The 16161-nt window shown below is 45.9% G+C and overlaps 1 protein-coding gene across 2 annotated transcripts in view; it reads left to right on the plus strand.

The window, feature by feature from the left end:
* The window catches only part of ADK (adenosine kinase), a 239114-nt gene extending 234973 nt beyond the window's left edge, over window positions 1–4141 (plus strand). For both annotated transcript variants that reach the window (XM_054071726.1, XM_054071725.1), the window contains exon 11: window positions 2978–4141. In XM_054071726.1, coding sequence (XP_053927701.1) covers window positions 2978–3102 — 125 coding nt within the window. In that variant the 3' untranslated portion in view covers window positions 3103–4141. The remainder of the gene's footprint in view (window positions 1–2977) is intronic.
* Window positions 4142–16161: the final 12020 nt, after the last annotated feature.

Below are 16161 nucleotides of genomic sequence, written 5' to 3' on the forward strand. Positions count from 1 at the left end.
GCTTTTTACTGCTTTAACGAAAAAGAACATTCTGCAGCTAAGGCAGCCAACCTGATAGAGCAGAGCTCTTTGTTTCTCTGCTCAAACAACAGTGCTTCCTGGTGTTCCCTCGGGGGCTGCTTTGCCAACTGCCTTGTCTTAGTATGTGATGTCGCTCTGTGGTTTTGATATGTGTGTCTATGTTGTCATTCGATGCGATATTGTGTCAGATACTGCTATTTCTATTTCATCTATGAAACACACACCTTTTAAGAGAAACTCAACAGACAAGAGAATGGTTTGAGGGCAAACTCCCCACTGCAGTTTCTAGGTGTCTCGAATGAGGCAGCCGTTCCTAATGCCATTTCTCCACCACTCTGAACTCACGGAGGGCTCTCATTTCTATCCCCAATTAGAACAGAATGTTTTTTCACCTGATTCTGCTTTCACTTAGATCAGAATATATAAGAAGTAGCTTCACTGAAGACAAAAGATACGCACTAGCTTGAAACTCCATTGAGCCTGAGGGGTGATAACAGTCTTCGTCTAGTTGGTATGGAAAAACAATTAATGTTTTATGGTCCTTTGCTCCTTGGATTTTCTCATCTTTATAGATGTTTGATTCCTTGATCATAAAAACAGAGGACTGTTTCTTTCTTGTATAAACCCTTCTGAATTCATGCTCTGCATGACACCCCATCTCGTGTTCGCCTTTGGAGGCCTGCCCAGTGCATCTTCGACGCGTACTGAGTCAGAAATGGACTGTCTTAACAGCCTCCTTTTACACACGGGTACAGCTTGCTCTCAAGCTTTAACCACCCAGAAGCGTGCTGGCAAGCTCCTGCTTCCCAGGCAGTTTAATTCGAATGATTGACATTCTCCACCTATCCAAGAGAGTTTTCTCCTAAGAATGCATATTAATTTAATGGAGACCAGGCCATTTTCATCTCGTTATTCAGAAATGGTCTGATTTCTGCCAGGCAAATTCCTCAGCTGCTACCCAGCTATGACTGTTACAGCTGGACCATCCCGACACTGTCGTGTTGTCTGTCATCCCCTGCCTGCCACCAGTGATAGCACTCACAGTGCAATTTCCTACTGTTTCAGATTCTCGTCTCTGCATACTGAAAACTCGTGTCTTCTCCACTTGTGCTTACAGACTTAACTGTTGTTGGTGACGCAGTTGTTTCTCTCCTGCCAGTCTCAGTCGATAGCTGTGACATTCCAGCTAATATGTAGTTCTGTAGAGAAGTATTGATGTCAAACTTACAAGTTCTCTCCTAATTGTCACGAGATACACCTACTTTCTGTGGCCTCTCTATTCCCATGAAAAGTATTTCATATACAGATTGAGGAGTTTCAAACTCTCCTCCCATTCTATGCAGGTTAAAGAAAACTGTATATCAGCTGGGCTTCTTTTCACTGTTGGTCATGGCCAAGGAGCCAAGAAAGATCTTGGCAATTCATGAAAATGGGATCTGTTGCTCAGTAGTGTTATCCTTGGTTCATCTGACCTTGTTTCTCGTGTTTTACATTATTTTTACTCTTCAAGGAACAGACATCATGGCATAGCATAAAATATTTTTGTCATCTTCTAAAAGATGACAAAGATGTAAGACCAAGGTGTTCAAGGCCAGGTTGGATGGGACTTTGAGCAACCTGATCAGTGGGAGGTGTCACTGCCTATGGCAGGGGTTGGAACGGGATGGGCTTTGAGGTCTCTTCCAGCCCAAACCATTCCATTATTCTATGAAAAATACGTTCTAACATGCCACAAAGAGGAATTATAAGGTAGTCCTTGTTCCAGTAGAAACCAAGCTGAACAAAGAAAGTGTATTTGACTCTGTTGAAGGAAAGCAAGCAGAACACATCAGCTTTGAATCCAAATTTGTAAAATGTCAGAAATCAGTACCTCTGAGCTAGCAGTACTTACAAGAGACGTGGCTTCAAGATTGGATTCATGCTGTCAAGGCCCAAGGCCTGTCAGAACATGACACAGGAGCTCAAAATGGTGGGTGAAAGCTTTAAAAAGAATGTGTTTCAGCTTGCTCAAATTCTGATTTTCCTAGGCAAGTTTCACTTTCCTTCTGCAATTGGATGAGGAAGAGAGATACATCTGAAACATATAAAAACCAGGATAAAAGTGAATACTATATTATCTCTAGAGTGCCAGAGTTGAGTTCTAAATTATAAGATACTAAGTTTGCTTTTCACATCTTGAAAACCTCTTGCAGAGTTAGAATAGGTATTTCCCTTCTGCCATGAGGTCTGTTATGCTTCTGGTCACAATGGCTTCAGCCAAGATAGAATGGTTCAGACATGAGGGACTTGATCCGTAACATTTGTGGTGCCTCTTGTGCTTCGTTTTCCAAGTACCTATGAATAATCTGCTTTTTAAGACTCTCTCTGCTTTTATTCATATAATGAGGTGCTCTGGTTTTCAAAACACCCAGTTCCCAGTGATTTCTAGTTGTCTAAGCCATGTGTACTAGGGCTTCGTTAGCCAAAGCAGTTAACCCAGTGTCCCGCTTTGCAAGGTGCCAGGCTCTGCGCACAATTTGCTGGCTGTGTAGGAATCGGAACATGCTGAGAGGCACCCACTGCTTCTGAAGCCTTAGGTTAAATTGCACATAGTCAAGGGCAACAAATGTCACTGAACTTTTCTCATTAGGTAAAATTCCTCATCTTTTCATTGCAAACACTTGTGTGAATATCTGTGAATAGCAATAACAGTTATTTGTTATGGGCCTTTCCCTTTTCCTGAGAGGAGCTTGCGGTGTAGCAGTTGTGTGGAGCTGTGGCTGAGACCACAGGCAGAAAGAACAGCAGCAGCGCTCCAGCTCAGTGGGTTGCTCAGCGCAGCACTAAATTTAAACCAGACAGCTCCCCACGTACGTATGGTTCGGCCAGCGTTCCAGTGCCCTGTGACAGATGGATGCATTCATAACAACTGGTCTAACTTCTTTCTCCCTGCTTTTTCTCTCCACTTTGTCCACAGGCTTCCTCTCTCAGCTCGTCTATGACCGGCCCGTGACCGAGTGCATCCGAGCCGGACATTACGCAGCCAGCGTGATTATCAAGCGCTCAGGTTGTACCTTCCCAGAGAAGCCCGACTTCCACTGATACTCGTGAACTGGAGGGATCAAGAGTAATTCCCATGTTGCTGTGGGATTGCTGCCTAAAGCTTTCCTCCTTCCCTCTCCTCACCTTTCCAATTACCTGCATCAACGCTTCTGTACTTCTGTTCATCGTATTCTAAACAAAACATCTCTTTCTCTGGTGTTTTCCTTTCCATGCCACCACCACGTCTCAGTAGTCCTAACTTTTGGAAACAGTGCTAAGTGAAGCTTCTCTCATCTGTCAGGAGAAATTGTTCTGTTTACACAGTTTATTAGGAAATCCCACGTACACTGCTGATTAACGCCATTACAATCCTTCCGTTGGATTTCCTAGCTTGTACCCTAGCTCATATCCTAGCTGTGGCCAAATCCTATTCAACTTACGTGACATCAACAGGCCTGACTTTATTTGTCACTTAAAGTTATAACCCAGGAGCTGTTCTTTCTGTAGTGACACTGATGTAAAGAGCGGTGTAAATGTCCCAAGGACTCCCTTCCATATTTGAGTGTAGGTGATCCAGCCATCAGATCCAGCCCAGTTCCCATGACAGTAAACAGCTGTTTTGTTGGTAGTTGCAGGGACTGATCCAAAGCTGGTGTCATGCACTCAGTCATCTCACATAGATGCCGGTGGGCTTGGGTCTGGCACTGCGTTAGAGCAGGATCTGGCCACCAGGCAGTCCCACTCATCTGTCGGTGAGCTTGGAGAGGTACTTCCAGGGATTGCAGGGCAGATGCACATGCTGATGAGGAACATACATGGATATATCCCATCTTCTCTGGGTGAGCTCTCTAGAGGCTGCATTTAATTAAGGTACATGTAGTGAAAACGAGGTACAGAAATATTTATGCAGGATATATTGACAGGATATGCCAAACAGTCTCTGAAACGCACATTTTTAAACTTTTAATTTACTGTGGGTAATTGAGCAATATGCTGGATTTTGTTTGTATTTACAGTATTCAAAGAGGTGATCTGACACTGCATTCATTACTTTGCTATGTAATTTGATACTGATAAATAAAAAATTGTCATATAGTTACTCCTTGGTTTGTATTGGTGTGGGTCTGGCTTTCCTCCACATGTCATACTGGAATGGGAGCAAGAATGGGCGCTTAACCCACAGTGCATGCTAACCAACATTTTACACATGGCTTTCAGTGTCCAGGCGAGTGTTCCAGGGTGATCTCAGCAGGAAGGGAGGGAAGGAGCATCAGTTTGGTGTTTGTACCACGGGAGAGATGAAAGACTGATGGCTAGAGTTCATTGAAGAATGTTGTTAAGTGTGGGCTTCACACTTCTCTGCAGAGCAGAGATTGCATGTTGTTATCACAGTTTGTGTGTTGCAAAGAGCATGGGGAGAAATCAAGACCCCAGCTCCCTTGTTTGGACCAGTATCCGGTCTGACTCCTTGGAGAGCAGGCTCTCTTGTCTTGGAGGTCATGTGGTGGTATCCCTGCAAGGACATCAAGGAGCTTCGATCCAGCCCCTTCTGAAGATCCTCATGGGGCCGTGGATCTCCATGGTCACCAGCACGGATTGTTGCTTTGTAAGTATGCTCTGTTATTTAAGGGCTTGGGCTCACAGGTTCTGTCTGATAGACCTGGTCTGTCTGTGGGCCCGCTCGTAACAGCTTTGTGCAGTTAAGGCTTGTCTGATTTCTTCGCAGTGTTGCTCTCAAAAATGCTCTGGACCTTACATTTCTCATGTGCTAGCATAGGAGAAGGAAGGAATATATCGGACTGAAAATGGAACTGCAGACACAACTGAGAGAGGCTGCAGTGCACTTGGTCTTCAGGCTTTGTGAGTGGGCAAGAACGTTATTTTTTACATCTCTTTGGGCAGAACCCTGTCCTCTTTCAATCTCGTTCTCTATCTAATGGCAGTAAGCTCAACAAGATGTGAACTCCACAGGGGAAGGTGGTAGGAATTCAAGTCGGGCGGCACCAGCCCCATCTCTGCCCGGACTCATTGCTGATCTTGTGATTATCTGAATTTTCCCTTGTGTACATGAAGTAATTTAGAACTCTTTGTCCACCCTTAAAAAATAGCACTAGCTGTTCCTCCTTGTTTGGGAGTTCCAGAGGGAAGGCAAAGGAAGGGAAAGGAAAGGAAAAAAGCTTTCCATACAAAGAGGTAAAATAGGCTACAAGAGAATGACAATAGAAATGCAGACTGTTTTAGGATGACAAGTCCAGGAACAATCTTTAATTTAAAGTGTCTTATCCACAGTTTTCATAAAGAACTGTTAATTAAATGTGCGATGACATGTTTGGGATTTAAAGGAACTCATTCTGTGAAGGATTTATAGCAGTGGCAGCTCTGGAGCATTAGGATTACAGATCCTTGTGCTGTTCCTTTGCAGCGATCATGTGATTGGCCTGCTGTTAAATATAGCTCTGTTAGCGAGCTGAGCCAGGCATGGGAAAGGTGGGGAGAGTTCCCTTCCAGCCAGCGGGATTTCAGAGGTGGTGGAGATTATACAATTCATTAGTTTTTACATAAGATCAAAGGCAGAAAGGAAGTCTTAATTTGGGCACCAACTGCTCCTGTCTGAAAGCTTTGCAGATGAAATGAGAAGAGAACGTGTGTGGCACTAACTGCTTGCATCAGAGCACGAGCCCATTGTTTTATATCTCACCAACTCATTGTTCTCTGCCCAGAGATAATTCTCACACTTTAAGACCTTCGGAGATAGTCATGTCTATTGTGGATAGTTCAGCAACCAGCCGCCTCGGAGGTTATTGCCTAAGCATCTTTCCCTCGGTCTAATCCCCTGCAAGGGTTTTTCTGAGCAGTGTTGTTAATCTGAAATGACTGCGAACTGACTCCTGTGTCAAACATTATTCATTATGTGCTTTAAATGCTTCCTGCAGAGGCCAAAATAAATTCTGCTTTTAAAAGCGGACCACAAGGAGGTCTGATGTAGGACATTTCCTAAAAGATTAGACTCAAAATGGCAGTTATGATGAGGAGGGGGAAAAACTGTGCTCAAAACAAAGCTGCACAGTTTAAAGAGGGACACACAAAATGGACAGAGCTCAGTTCTCAAGCCCACTTTTCACATAGAATTGTCTATGACCTGTTCTTGTGAGAGGAAGCACGCACCTTTGCAGGGCAGTATGAGGTACTTCTATAAAGACATGGGATCAGTGACCTTGTTAAGAAATGAAGGCCAAATAAATAGAATATTTAAAAGCAGTAATTCTTTTGTGTCTTGCTTTTTTTCAGGTGTCACTGGTGTTGGCATGAAGCGAGAGGGGATTTTGTGTCAGTGGCACTGACAGGCCTTGCATGCGTAATGACAGCATGGGAAGAGAGACAGACGGATAGATTTGAATAGCAATAAGGTGGGGTTTCTTCCAGTGCAGAAGGAAGCTGGTATATATGTATTCTGAGATGAAGTATAGCCCTGCTGCACAGTGCAAATATTTAATGCTGTTCTAACTATCCCCTGGTTATTGGAGTGTGACAGTTAATAGCCATCAGCTGCCAAACTTGGTGAACAGTTTGGTTCCCTAAAAAGAAAATGAAAAGTCAAAAAATGCAGCCAAGTCAGACTAGAAAACCACAAATCGTAAATGGGCTATAGCTTAGCGGGCAGATCATCTCCAACGTGCAGTGCCGTGGCGACCTGAGCTGTTTCTCAGATGGGAGAAGGATCAAGTGCGGCTCTTTCCTCATCAGACGTCTGCCAGGTGCTCACGGGCAAGCTTTGGCTGGGTTCCCTGCTTCCCAGGGCCCTCTTGCTGCCCAGCAGTGGTTGTAAGGGAGATGGAGCGTAGGCATGGATGAAGCAAAGCAAAGCATTGTTGTTATTCTGGATCAAATATCTCAAGTCAGTGGTGCAGCATAAATGCATTGACAAATGGAAGGGCTCCTAAACCAACTGCGAGAGAAATTGTGTGCTTGGAAGGCCTCCCTGTCTGTGGTGCCATGAAGATGCTAACAGTGGTGTAAAATATTTCCCTGAAAGAAGCATTACCGTGGAATAATAACAGCATATGAGAGAATATTTCAAGAAATAAATTCAACTTGGAAATATCCTCTCATTCTACACATTATTTTTCTTATTCATGCTGGCAGTAACACTTCACCATACTTAAAAATTGCTCTGTTTTGAACATACCTAATCTGGGGGTCCTTGGGAATAGGCAGATCCTGCCTTGCCCTACATATTTGCTGGCTGTTCTCATCCAGTGACTGTCAGTACCAAACATAAGCGATTGGAAGGCCGTGCTCTCCAGAGGAGACGTTAGAGCAGGGAGCTGGGCAGAATCTTCTGAAATGCTCTGCAGAGCACCTCTACTGCCTCCGGAGAGAAGGCAGGATGGTACCTACCCACTCCAATGCTGTTACAGCTAAAGTGCAAGCAGAGAGGGGCTGCTCTTCCCTGCCTGTTGGTATGCACTTTGCACAAAAAGACATGAAGAGGGAAGATATGTAAACAACAAACAAGCAAAGAAAGCAGCCAAATCTATCTCCGTCAGCAAAATTACTTGGGTTTAAATTACCTTGATCTCAGTTTCTTAAGATTATTTGGATTGCAAGTTAATGGTGACTCTTCTAATCTCTTCATATTAATGCTTGTAGTAGATGCTGCTCAAAACCCCATTGCTCATCTGCTGTTTGGGCAGCACTTCCTACACTGCCTTCTGTTCCCATAGGATTTATCTCTCTCCTGAGTTCTTTCACCACAAACACACCTCCTGTCCTGATTAGCTTCACAAAGTGTAGATTTGGGGGTCTTTAAGGGGTGAGACAGTTGCCAATCACAATAGCTTTTCCCAAAAATTAGATGCCGTCGTCTCTGTGGATTGGTGAACTCATTGACCCAGCTTCAGGATCCATTTTCAGGGCTATCACCTATTGGTGGAACTGTTGATGGCACTCCAATAACTTGCAGGATTCCGAGGGTTCCTCTACCAACCCATCACGTGGACAGACCTATTTTAGTCCGGCCTGTCCTAACACACAGCCAGCTGCTGTGGCTGCATCGCAGCGCGGGGACGAAGCGCTCTCCTGTTCATCTCCCAAGGTCAGCACAAGAACAAACACAGTCTGGGTCCGACACTGAAACGCCTTCAGCAGGGCAACTTTCTGCGTTCCTTACACGGGCACCAATTGCACAGGATGAACTCGCTGGGTCTGGGGGAGGTTTTGCTGCAGGTACAGGTTGATTTGTATCGTGGGTACATCCGTGATACATTTCATTGCCTAAAACTAGCAGTAAAGCAGCCCCTTGAGGCTTGATGCTTATTATGCAGCACTGTTCCAGGACAAAGCAAGAAACAACACTTTAGCACATAACCTGGCAAATACAGCTTGGGACAGGATGAAATTAATTTGGAATGACTTGTCATAGCGTGTTCGCTAGAGCAATTTATGCCAGCTCAGAAGTTAGCCCTCCTCCCCACCCCCTGCCCCACCCCCCCGCCACAGCCGCAGTTTAAACTGGGCCATGGGAGTCTCACAGAGGAGGAAGATAAATTTGAGTTTCCCTGAGGCTCTGAGTTCTGCCCTGGAAAGAAGGCTCACATATTGTTGTCTCAAACAAAAAAGAGAAACTGTGGTATGCTTGGGTATTAATTTGCACAATTGCAGCTTTGCCATCTGGCTTGTCCTGCTGTAGTGGTGTCAGCCTTTGCATGACACATCTGCACACCTCTACCTGACTCACTGCTTGTCCCTCATGGTCCTGCCTATAGCACATTTTATTTGTTCTAGCCTTGTAACTTTTTCGTAATGACCACTTTTGTGCAAAGGAGATGAAGATGGGGCAGTGAGGAGGACTTCTCTCCTGTACTGTAGTTCATACCTCCTGAGACAGCTTCCCTGAAGACACACTTGCTCTTTGCTGAGCTGATGGTGAGAGAACTACTCTGTGCTAAAAGCCAGTGAGGTTTCTAATGATCTGTTGTGGCTTATACCTCTTCCCAAGGTTCACGCTGCAATCAACTATGGTGAACTAGTAGGCAGCCCTACCAAAGGCTTAGCCTCTTTAATTCTCTTCAGTTCTTGTTGTTTGATTTTGCTTGCATATATCCTGCCCGTGTGCCAGCCTATGTCGATGCTGTGACGTTGGATGGGATCAGAGCGCAGGGCAGCTGACGTTGCAGCCCCGTATTGCAGCTGGATGACGCTGAGCAGCACACAGAGCAGCAAGGATCACAAGGGGCTTGGTTTACTCCCCCTGCAAACGCTACTGGCAGAAAGAAAACAAACACAAATGTCTGATGCACAGATCTCTTACCTCTCAATTTTGCTCATTTAGCTCAGCTTAATGATTCCTTTTGGCTGCCTCTTCCTTTCCAAATCCATAGCTGTGAATATTCATCTTTACAAGTGAAGCACCGTAGAAGGGCCCTCATGCAGGACTCTCACTGGCTGCCACTCCTGCTGACAGAAAAGATTGCAAGAAGCAAGAATTTGAATAAAGGACAAACGTCACATATGCTGTGTGCTACGGAGGACAAATGCTGAATACAAAATATGTTTAATTGCTGAGTTAATTATCTCACTAAAGTCTAAATGTTGTTTTTTGGCACACACACCCCCCCCTCAGTTGTTTACTTTTATCAGTTAGAAAATAAAAAATCAATGTCATGAAAAACATAATTATATTCCCACTAATCTGGAGTGTTTTCTCATTTGAGTACTGCAGTCTGATGCGTTTTATCACTTGCCATCAGATTATAGCAGTGGAAATTGCCAGCTAAAAGCTATGGCTTCAGAGTAGAAAAGGGGAAAAAGAAAACCCACCCCAGAGCCATGTGCCTTGCCAATCACCTCATTCCTAACGACAAATGCTGCTATTTCCTTTTTGACAATACGCGACTAGCTAGTGAATAATTGGTTCAACAGGAGCTTCATTAAAGGGCAAGAGAGAAAGCAGGATCTTTCATGTGAATAATTTGGAATGATTGGTAAAGATGAGGCATTATTATAGGATTGTCTTCTGCTCTGCAGTCAGGAACATGCAGCCTCTTCCTCACTGAAGTGTGAAAACAGTTTGTAAATGGTTCTGGCTTCTCCCAAGTGGTGGATGATCTTGCTGCTTAGCAAAATGACTTTTTGGTTGCTACTGTTTCTGGATTAAACGCACCCATTCCCTACACAAATGGAAAGTAACTGAGCGCTGTCTGGGGAGCCCAGCTGAGGACTCAGCCTCCCGCTCCCAGCTTGAGCAGGTTTGGGTGTGAGCCTTGGGCGCTTCTCCTCCACCACTGCAGCGCCAAAGGGAGTGATGCTGACCCACGGAAACGCAGACGCTGCGGCCACGTGCCCTGGCTCACCCCGCCACAGTGCTTCATTGGTGCCATCCCGCCTGGGCTGCAGGGCACAGGGTATGTGCAGCAGCCTGTCCCCGGCGGCACAGCCACCACACTCTGCCAAGGAAGCAAAACCAGTACGGAAAGCTAAGCCTGGTGCCTGCCCAGCAGTGACTGTCACCCATGAGAGCTGCATGTGGTCCTTCTCTGGGACAGATGAGGCCACATCAAAGACCCACCTCAACGAGAGCTGCTCTCTCCTCCCAACACGCTTACCACAACCCCCGTGTTGCAGGGCAGCGCAGTGCATCAGGGTCCTGCCAGAAGAACCCCGAATGCTTCTGACACCCTTCTGGAAAGTTAGGAAAAGGCAAAAGGAGCAGAGATGAGCTTGGTATTTCAGGGAATGACCAAGCTCTGGAACTGGAAGCTGACACTCCAGAAATACAGGCCAATCTTTGAATTTCAGATCTGGGCTCCCTCCTCTGTGATGAGAGCCCCGGCCCAGACAGGCCCCGTATTTCTGACCAGAGCCAGTTAACCTCGTGGCCTTGCTTGGGATTTCGTGTGCCCCTGGGTTTGCCATGCGCCATCCAAAACTGTACAGATACCTCAGATTTTAACAAATAACCATTTTCTTTAAAGGGAGGACCAGTTAATTTCTTTCCCCTGCAATAACGGGTGCTTCACCTCACATGAGAACTCATCCAGTGATTCTGGCAGAGCCTCAGCTGAGTGGCCAAACTCCAACCAGCTCCGATGGATGTGACTTCAACGTGGGGAAACTCAGCAGCAGGACAGCTGTCTCCTCATCTGCACCCCTGAAGATAATGAAGCCTTCAATATGACCTCTCAAGAAATCACCGGTGGAGCTTTAAAACAGTCAGGGACTGCATTAAAAATACCAGTTTAAAGATAATCTCACTGGTCCCGTCACAGTCCTGAGGCAGGGCTTTGTTAGCAATGCCATGTTGGGGTTTAGGGGCTCAGAGTTTCTTACTGGCTATTGAGTGTTTTTGAGATCGGGTTGGAGAAGGTCTTGTGCAGGACCAGAATGGCTCTAAGTGCCCCCAAGGAAACAAACCCCCATCACAGCTGGACCCTGTCCCAAGCGGCTCAGCAGGCTGTGATAGGACAGGTCTCAAGGAGAGCACGTTGGATGAACACCTGGTGAGAGTGACTGGATACGTGCCACACTGACCTCCTGCTCTGGCCTCTGCCTGCTCTGACAGCAGCCAAAAATCGGGATTTTCCCCCACTATAGCTCAGCTCAGCCATGCTAATGCACAGAAACATAAGCTACCCGCCAGAATTTGGTTAATTCCTGCCAAATTAATGGCTGTAGTGAATAACAACAGCAATGTTGACTATGATCCTGCTCCTCTAGGCAGTGAATAAAGCAGCCTTCCCAACTCAGAGGCTGTGGCCCGATGTCAAGTGGCTGCAACCCAGCCAGCTCAGAGCAGCTGAGGAGGCTTTGTACACCAGAGGAGAATCACTACAGAGCAACTTACAGAGGGAGAAGCACGTTTCATTTGCAATGAGTGCTGAGTTGTACAGACAACGGCTAATCTGAGCCGCCCCTTTAGCATGCTGAGGCTCCTCGCCCCGCGTGTGCTCGAAATGTGGAGTGCCACACTATCTCCGCAGGACTGAGGATCTCCGAGGATCTAGCACCTTGGCAGACCTTTCTCTGCAGTTTTTGAGTTCACAGACAATGTCTATGTTCATTTTCATGTCCTTCCAGCCTGCTTTTTAAGCCAGCTATTTCCCTTCAGAAGGCTTCAGGTGGCTGGTCAGCAGAGTGTGCGTTGCTGGCATTAAATGGCCCTGTCTGAGATGAGACCTGGTGGTATCAGGGTTGATATATGAAAAACATCCACAAATCCAGGGCAGGCAGCAACAGTGAGCAGGATTGCTGTGAACAGTTTTGCCATTCATTACCAAAACAGAAAATATTTGTCATCGCTTTTCCACAGACTGTTTTTACAATGGCAGCTGCTACCTGAGCTGGTATTTGGGTTGCTGAGCAAGTGAGCAGCATCCTAAGGAAATAAACACACAGGCAGGTGTGCAGCCATGCTCATTTACTGCTTTCTGAGGGCAGGAGAAGGGTGATGTAATTAGCAGACACATGTTCAAATTTTTAATTAAGAAATTTAATGGATTATTCACTGCCTACCAGAACACACATGCTCTTACTTTCTCGCTCTTTTAGGCTGGGTTCCTAAGGAAACCAAGCTTAGTCAGTCGTGCTGCCTGCCAGCCTGCCTTCCTAGCGCTGAACTCCTTGGGGTTCATGGCAGGCGAACACCACTTTTATGGTACAATCATGCCTGCATCACAACAGAGTGCCAGGAAGAGGTCTAAGCAGCTGCTGCAGGAGTTCAGCAATAGGTACAAAAGGGCTTCTTCCAGGAGCAGGGGCCAAGCCACCAGCAAAATCTGCTGGAGCAGGGGGAGGAAGGGATGAGAGGAAAGCAGAGGAAGAAGAAAAGGGCATCCTGACTTGTCAACTGCAGTTTCCCTGCACTCCTGTTGACTTACTGTGACTGTTTTATATTTGTTTCAGTCTCATGACACTTGCTGGTGCGGTGGTATTCTTTGCAGGGCCAGTGTGATTACAGGTTGCTGCTGGAGGACTAAGACTTACCAAAGTTTCTAGCCCTGTCTTCTTACAGCTGAGAGAGAGGAAACAATACAAAACTGCTAATTCTGCTCCTTCTGTGGTGCGGGAGTATAAGTGGTAGGCTTGATTTCTGGCCAATTCCACTATTTCTGTTCTCCTGTGAAGGAAAACGGGTTGACATTTTTGCTGAGATCATCATTCTTTAAAAGCTGCAGAGATTTTGAAAGGAAGAGCCTGTTGGGGAGCAGCAAGAGCTGGCTGGTGTGAGGTAAGGTGAGCTGGGAGCTGAGCACAGTGACACAGCTGGCAGGGCAGGAGTCCCACCAGTCCCACAGCCCCGGGTGAGACAAGCGAGGCAAGCGCAGCCAGGTTAACGGGGCTCTGGCACAGCCCAGTGAGCACCAGGCAGGTTCGAGGTGTGAAGGCAGGTCCAGATCTAGCTAGAAGTCAGTTGCAGGTTAGGTTTGAGGTCCAGAGCAATGGTCCCAAAGCCAGAGATAGGCACAGCTGCGGCACTGCAGGAGCTTTGGTTCGAGTGGGACTCAAATGGAAGGAGTTTAGCCTAAAAGCAGGTCCTGCAGGAAGCAGTGTCAGCCCTGGTGGAGGCCTCCCGGCAGCACTGCGTCCAACCCAGCAAAGGACATGGGGTTGCTCTCAGCTGCGTTCCTCCGAGCTGGCCCTGAGCCCAGGCAGCCAAAGAGCCAGGAGGGGGTATTCTCCCAGGGCCCTCAGGCAGCCTCCGTCGCGCTGCGTCTGCTCTTGCTGAAGCATGGAGGAATAAGTCAGAAAGTCGCTGTGTGATGTGGAATGGTCCCTGATGGCTTGAAAACACATAATCTTCCCTTTTGGACTTAGGCTTGCCAGATATCATTCCTGCTTGTTTCCTGGTGGTCCAGCAAATGTTTTTTCCAACCCTATAGAATCTGATGAAATCATGAGGCTACTCAGCACCTGCTGGTGCTAATGAGTCTTCTGGTGGAGACAGGACAGAGAGGACTCTGGCTCTAAGACAGAGAGATGGGTGACCACCTGAGAAGTCCAAGACGCAGAGTCATAAATACGAAACCGCAGAAGCTGAGGAGCCAGAAATGAAGCCCTTTGTTACAGCTTAACAAGAATTTAAAAAAACAAAAAAAAACAAAAAAAAAAAAACCCAAATGCAACCCCAGACTCTGGATCTGCACAGTTTAAGTGGGAAAGTGATTTCGCTGCATCCGTGTAGCAAGGGCTCAGAGCTGCTTCTGCGCTCTTGGTGCTACATAAGCTCACCGAGTGGCCAGACTGGGCCCTTGCTGTGGCTCTGTGGTCTCAGCCAGCCCCAGCACAGTGCAGAAAGTGGATGTTGCAAAGCTAACTGCCAGGGATCTCCTAGCACCAAACTGCAAGAAGATTCTTTTCCCATAATTGGGTTGTGCATATTTGTTTTGATTGTTCCATTGCAAAATACCTCAGTGAGGCTACAAAGGATAGATCTGACATCTCTTGCTGACAGGTTTTCCTACACCATTCACCGAAGAGATGCTTTGTGCGCTTCTCTTCTGTTCTTTTTACTGTATGAATTATCCATGCATTAACACAGCTTACAATCACTTTCATTTTTGTTGCTGTTGCATTCTCACTTTATGGGTAACTTTGTTTATTAATTCCTTCCCACCAACTTTGCCTGGAGGTGATGCTTTGTTCTGCACCAGCACTGCCCTGCTAAACCACATCACGCTTCCCTGAAGGAAGTCCATGACATGATGGTCTAGAGAGAGAAAAGCAGTTGCACTGTGCTACCAGTGCCCACTGGAGGTTCTGCTTGAATCCCAGGGCATGACACATCCCTAAATAACTTCCCTGCATCGGTATCTCTGTCGGAGCTGCTGTTTGAATTGATGTGGTGAGTCTTTTGTTCATACTCAGCAAAAAGTGCGTTTCCACGTCAGGCAAACAAGACCCAGCCTGAATCTGGTTGGAAAAACAGTCTGGGAGCCTTAGGATCTCTCCCCTCTCCCCCAAAGCTCTTCTGTAGATAAATTAGTGATGCAAATATAGGAGCAGAATGAAGTGGTTCATGTTAGGACTCTCTTGCTTGGGGATTGTAATTTTGGTCTTAATCTTGTTATTGCACTTTTTGCTGGCAATCTGTTACATCATTTTAATAGGCTGCAAATATACCCATCGTAACACATACCTACACTAAAAGTATGTGTGCATATGCACATATGTGTATGTGTCTATAGTTTTATATAGATATGATAGGATTTTAATATAAAAGTTGTCTTCTTAGACTTTTAAATGCAGTGCCAGCTTTTTAAGGTCCTGGCCTAAAATAATGGCATTAATTTAGGAATAAGGTTGTGTTGGATGGTGGAATTTTAAGACACAGCTGCAAAATGTGACATGGAATGGAAAATATAAGATACATTTTGGTTTTTGTCAGTTTTAAAACCAAATGAAATGAGAACAAAAAAAATCAGAAATCAGCAGCTGATAGAAAAAAAAAAAAAGTGTTGTAGAGAATGGAAATAGGGACAACTCTTCCAGCCTGCCTTTCAACAGGAGAGCATGTATCAAGGACTGAAAGGAAAGAGTATGGGAAGATTTGGCTGCACTTAAGGTTTGTTCTAAGAATGATTTTTCCAAAAGAATATTTGAATTCTCATAGACAAAAATATTTGCCACTCTTTTCTCGTATGCAATTTTATAAATCAAAAGGCAACCCCCTCAAAGTACATGAATGAGTTTTCCAGTGAGCATCCAAGGAACTGGAAGCATCGCAGAGCCTTTAATTTAGCCCTGGTAGCACCCACACAGCACTTTTACAGCATTGGCTTCACTAAAACTGCTCACACACATAGATCGATGCCTGCAGCAGCGCTTTTGTGCATGGCAAACTCGTGGAAGGTTTCCTTTTCCCTGGCAGTGCAATATGCAAATACACACCACTGATGCAAAACGGAGCCCACTTAGTACAGCTTATCATACTGAAATAGCCTCATCAGTGCAGACACCCTCTTACCCTGGCTGTAATAAGACATATAAAAGGGGTTGTGGGATCAGGTTATTATTTGTGTCGAGTTAAAGCCCTGCTCTGTGTAGCAGGCAGATGCGTGGCACTTTCATGGCATTTGTTTAGAAAGAAAGCTTGGAAACACGGTGCCTCCATGTACCAGAGCA

The sequence above is a fragment of the Cuculus canorus genome, chromosome 7 (assembly GCF_017976375.1).
Source record: "Cuculus canorus isolate bCucCan1 chromosome 7, bCucCan1.pri, whole genome shotgun sequence".
Classification (NCBI taxonomy): Eukaryota; Metazoa; Chordata; class Aves; order Cuculiformes; family Cuculidae; genus Cuculus; species Cuculus canorus.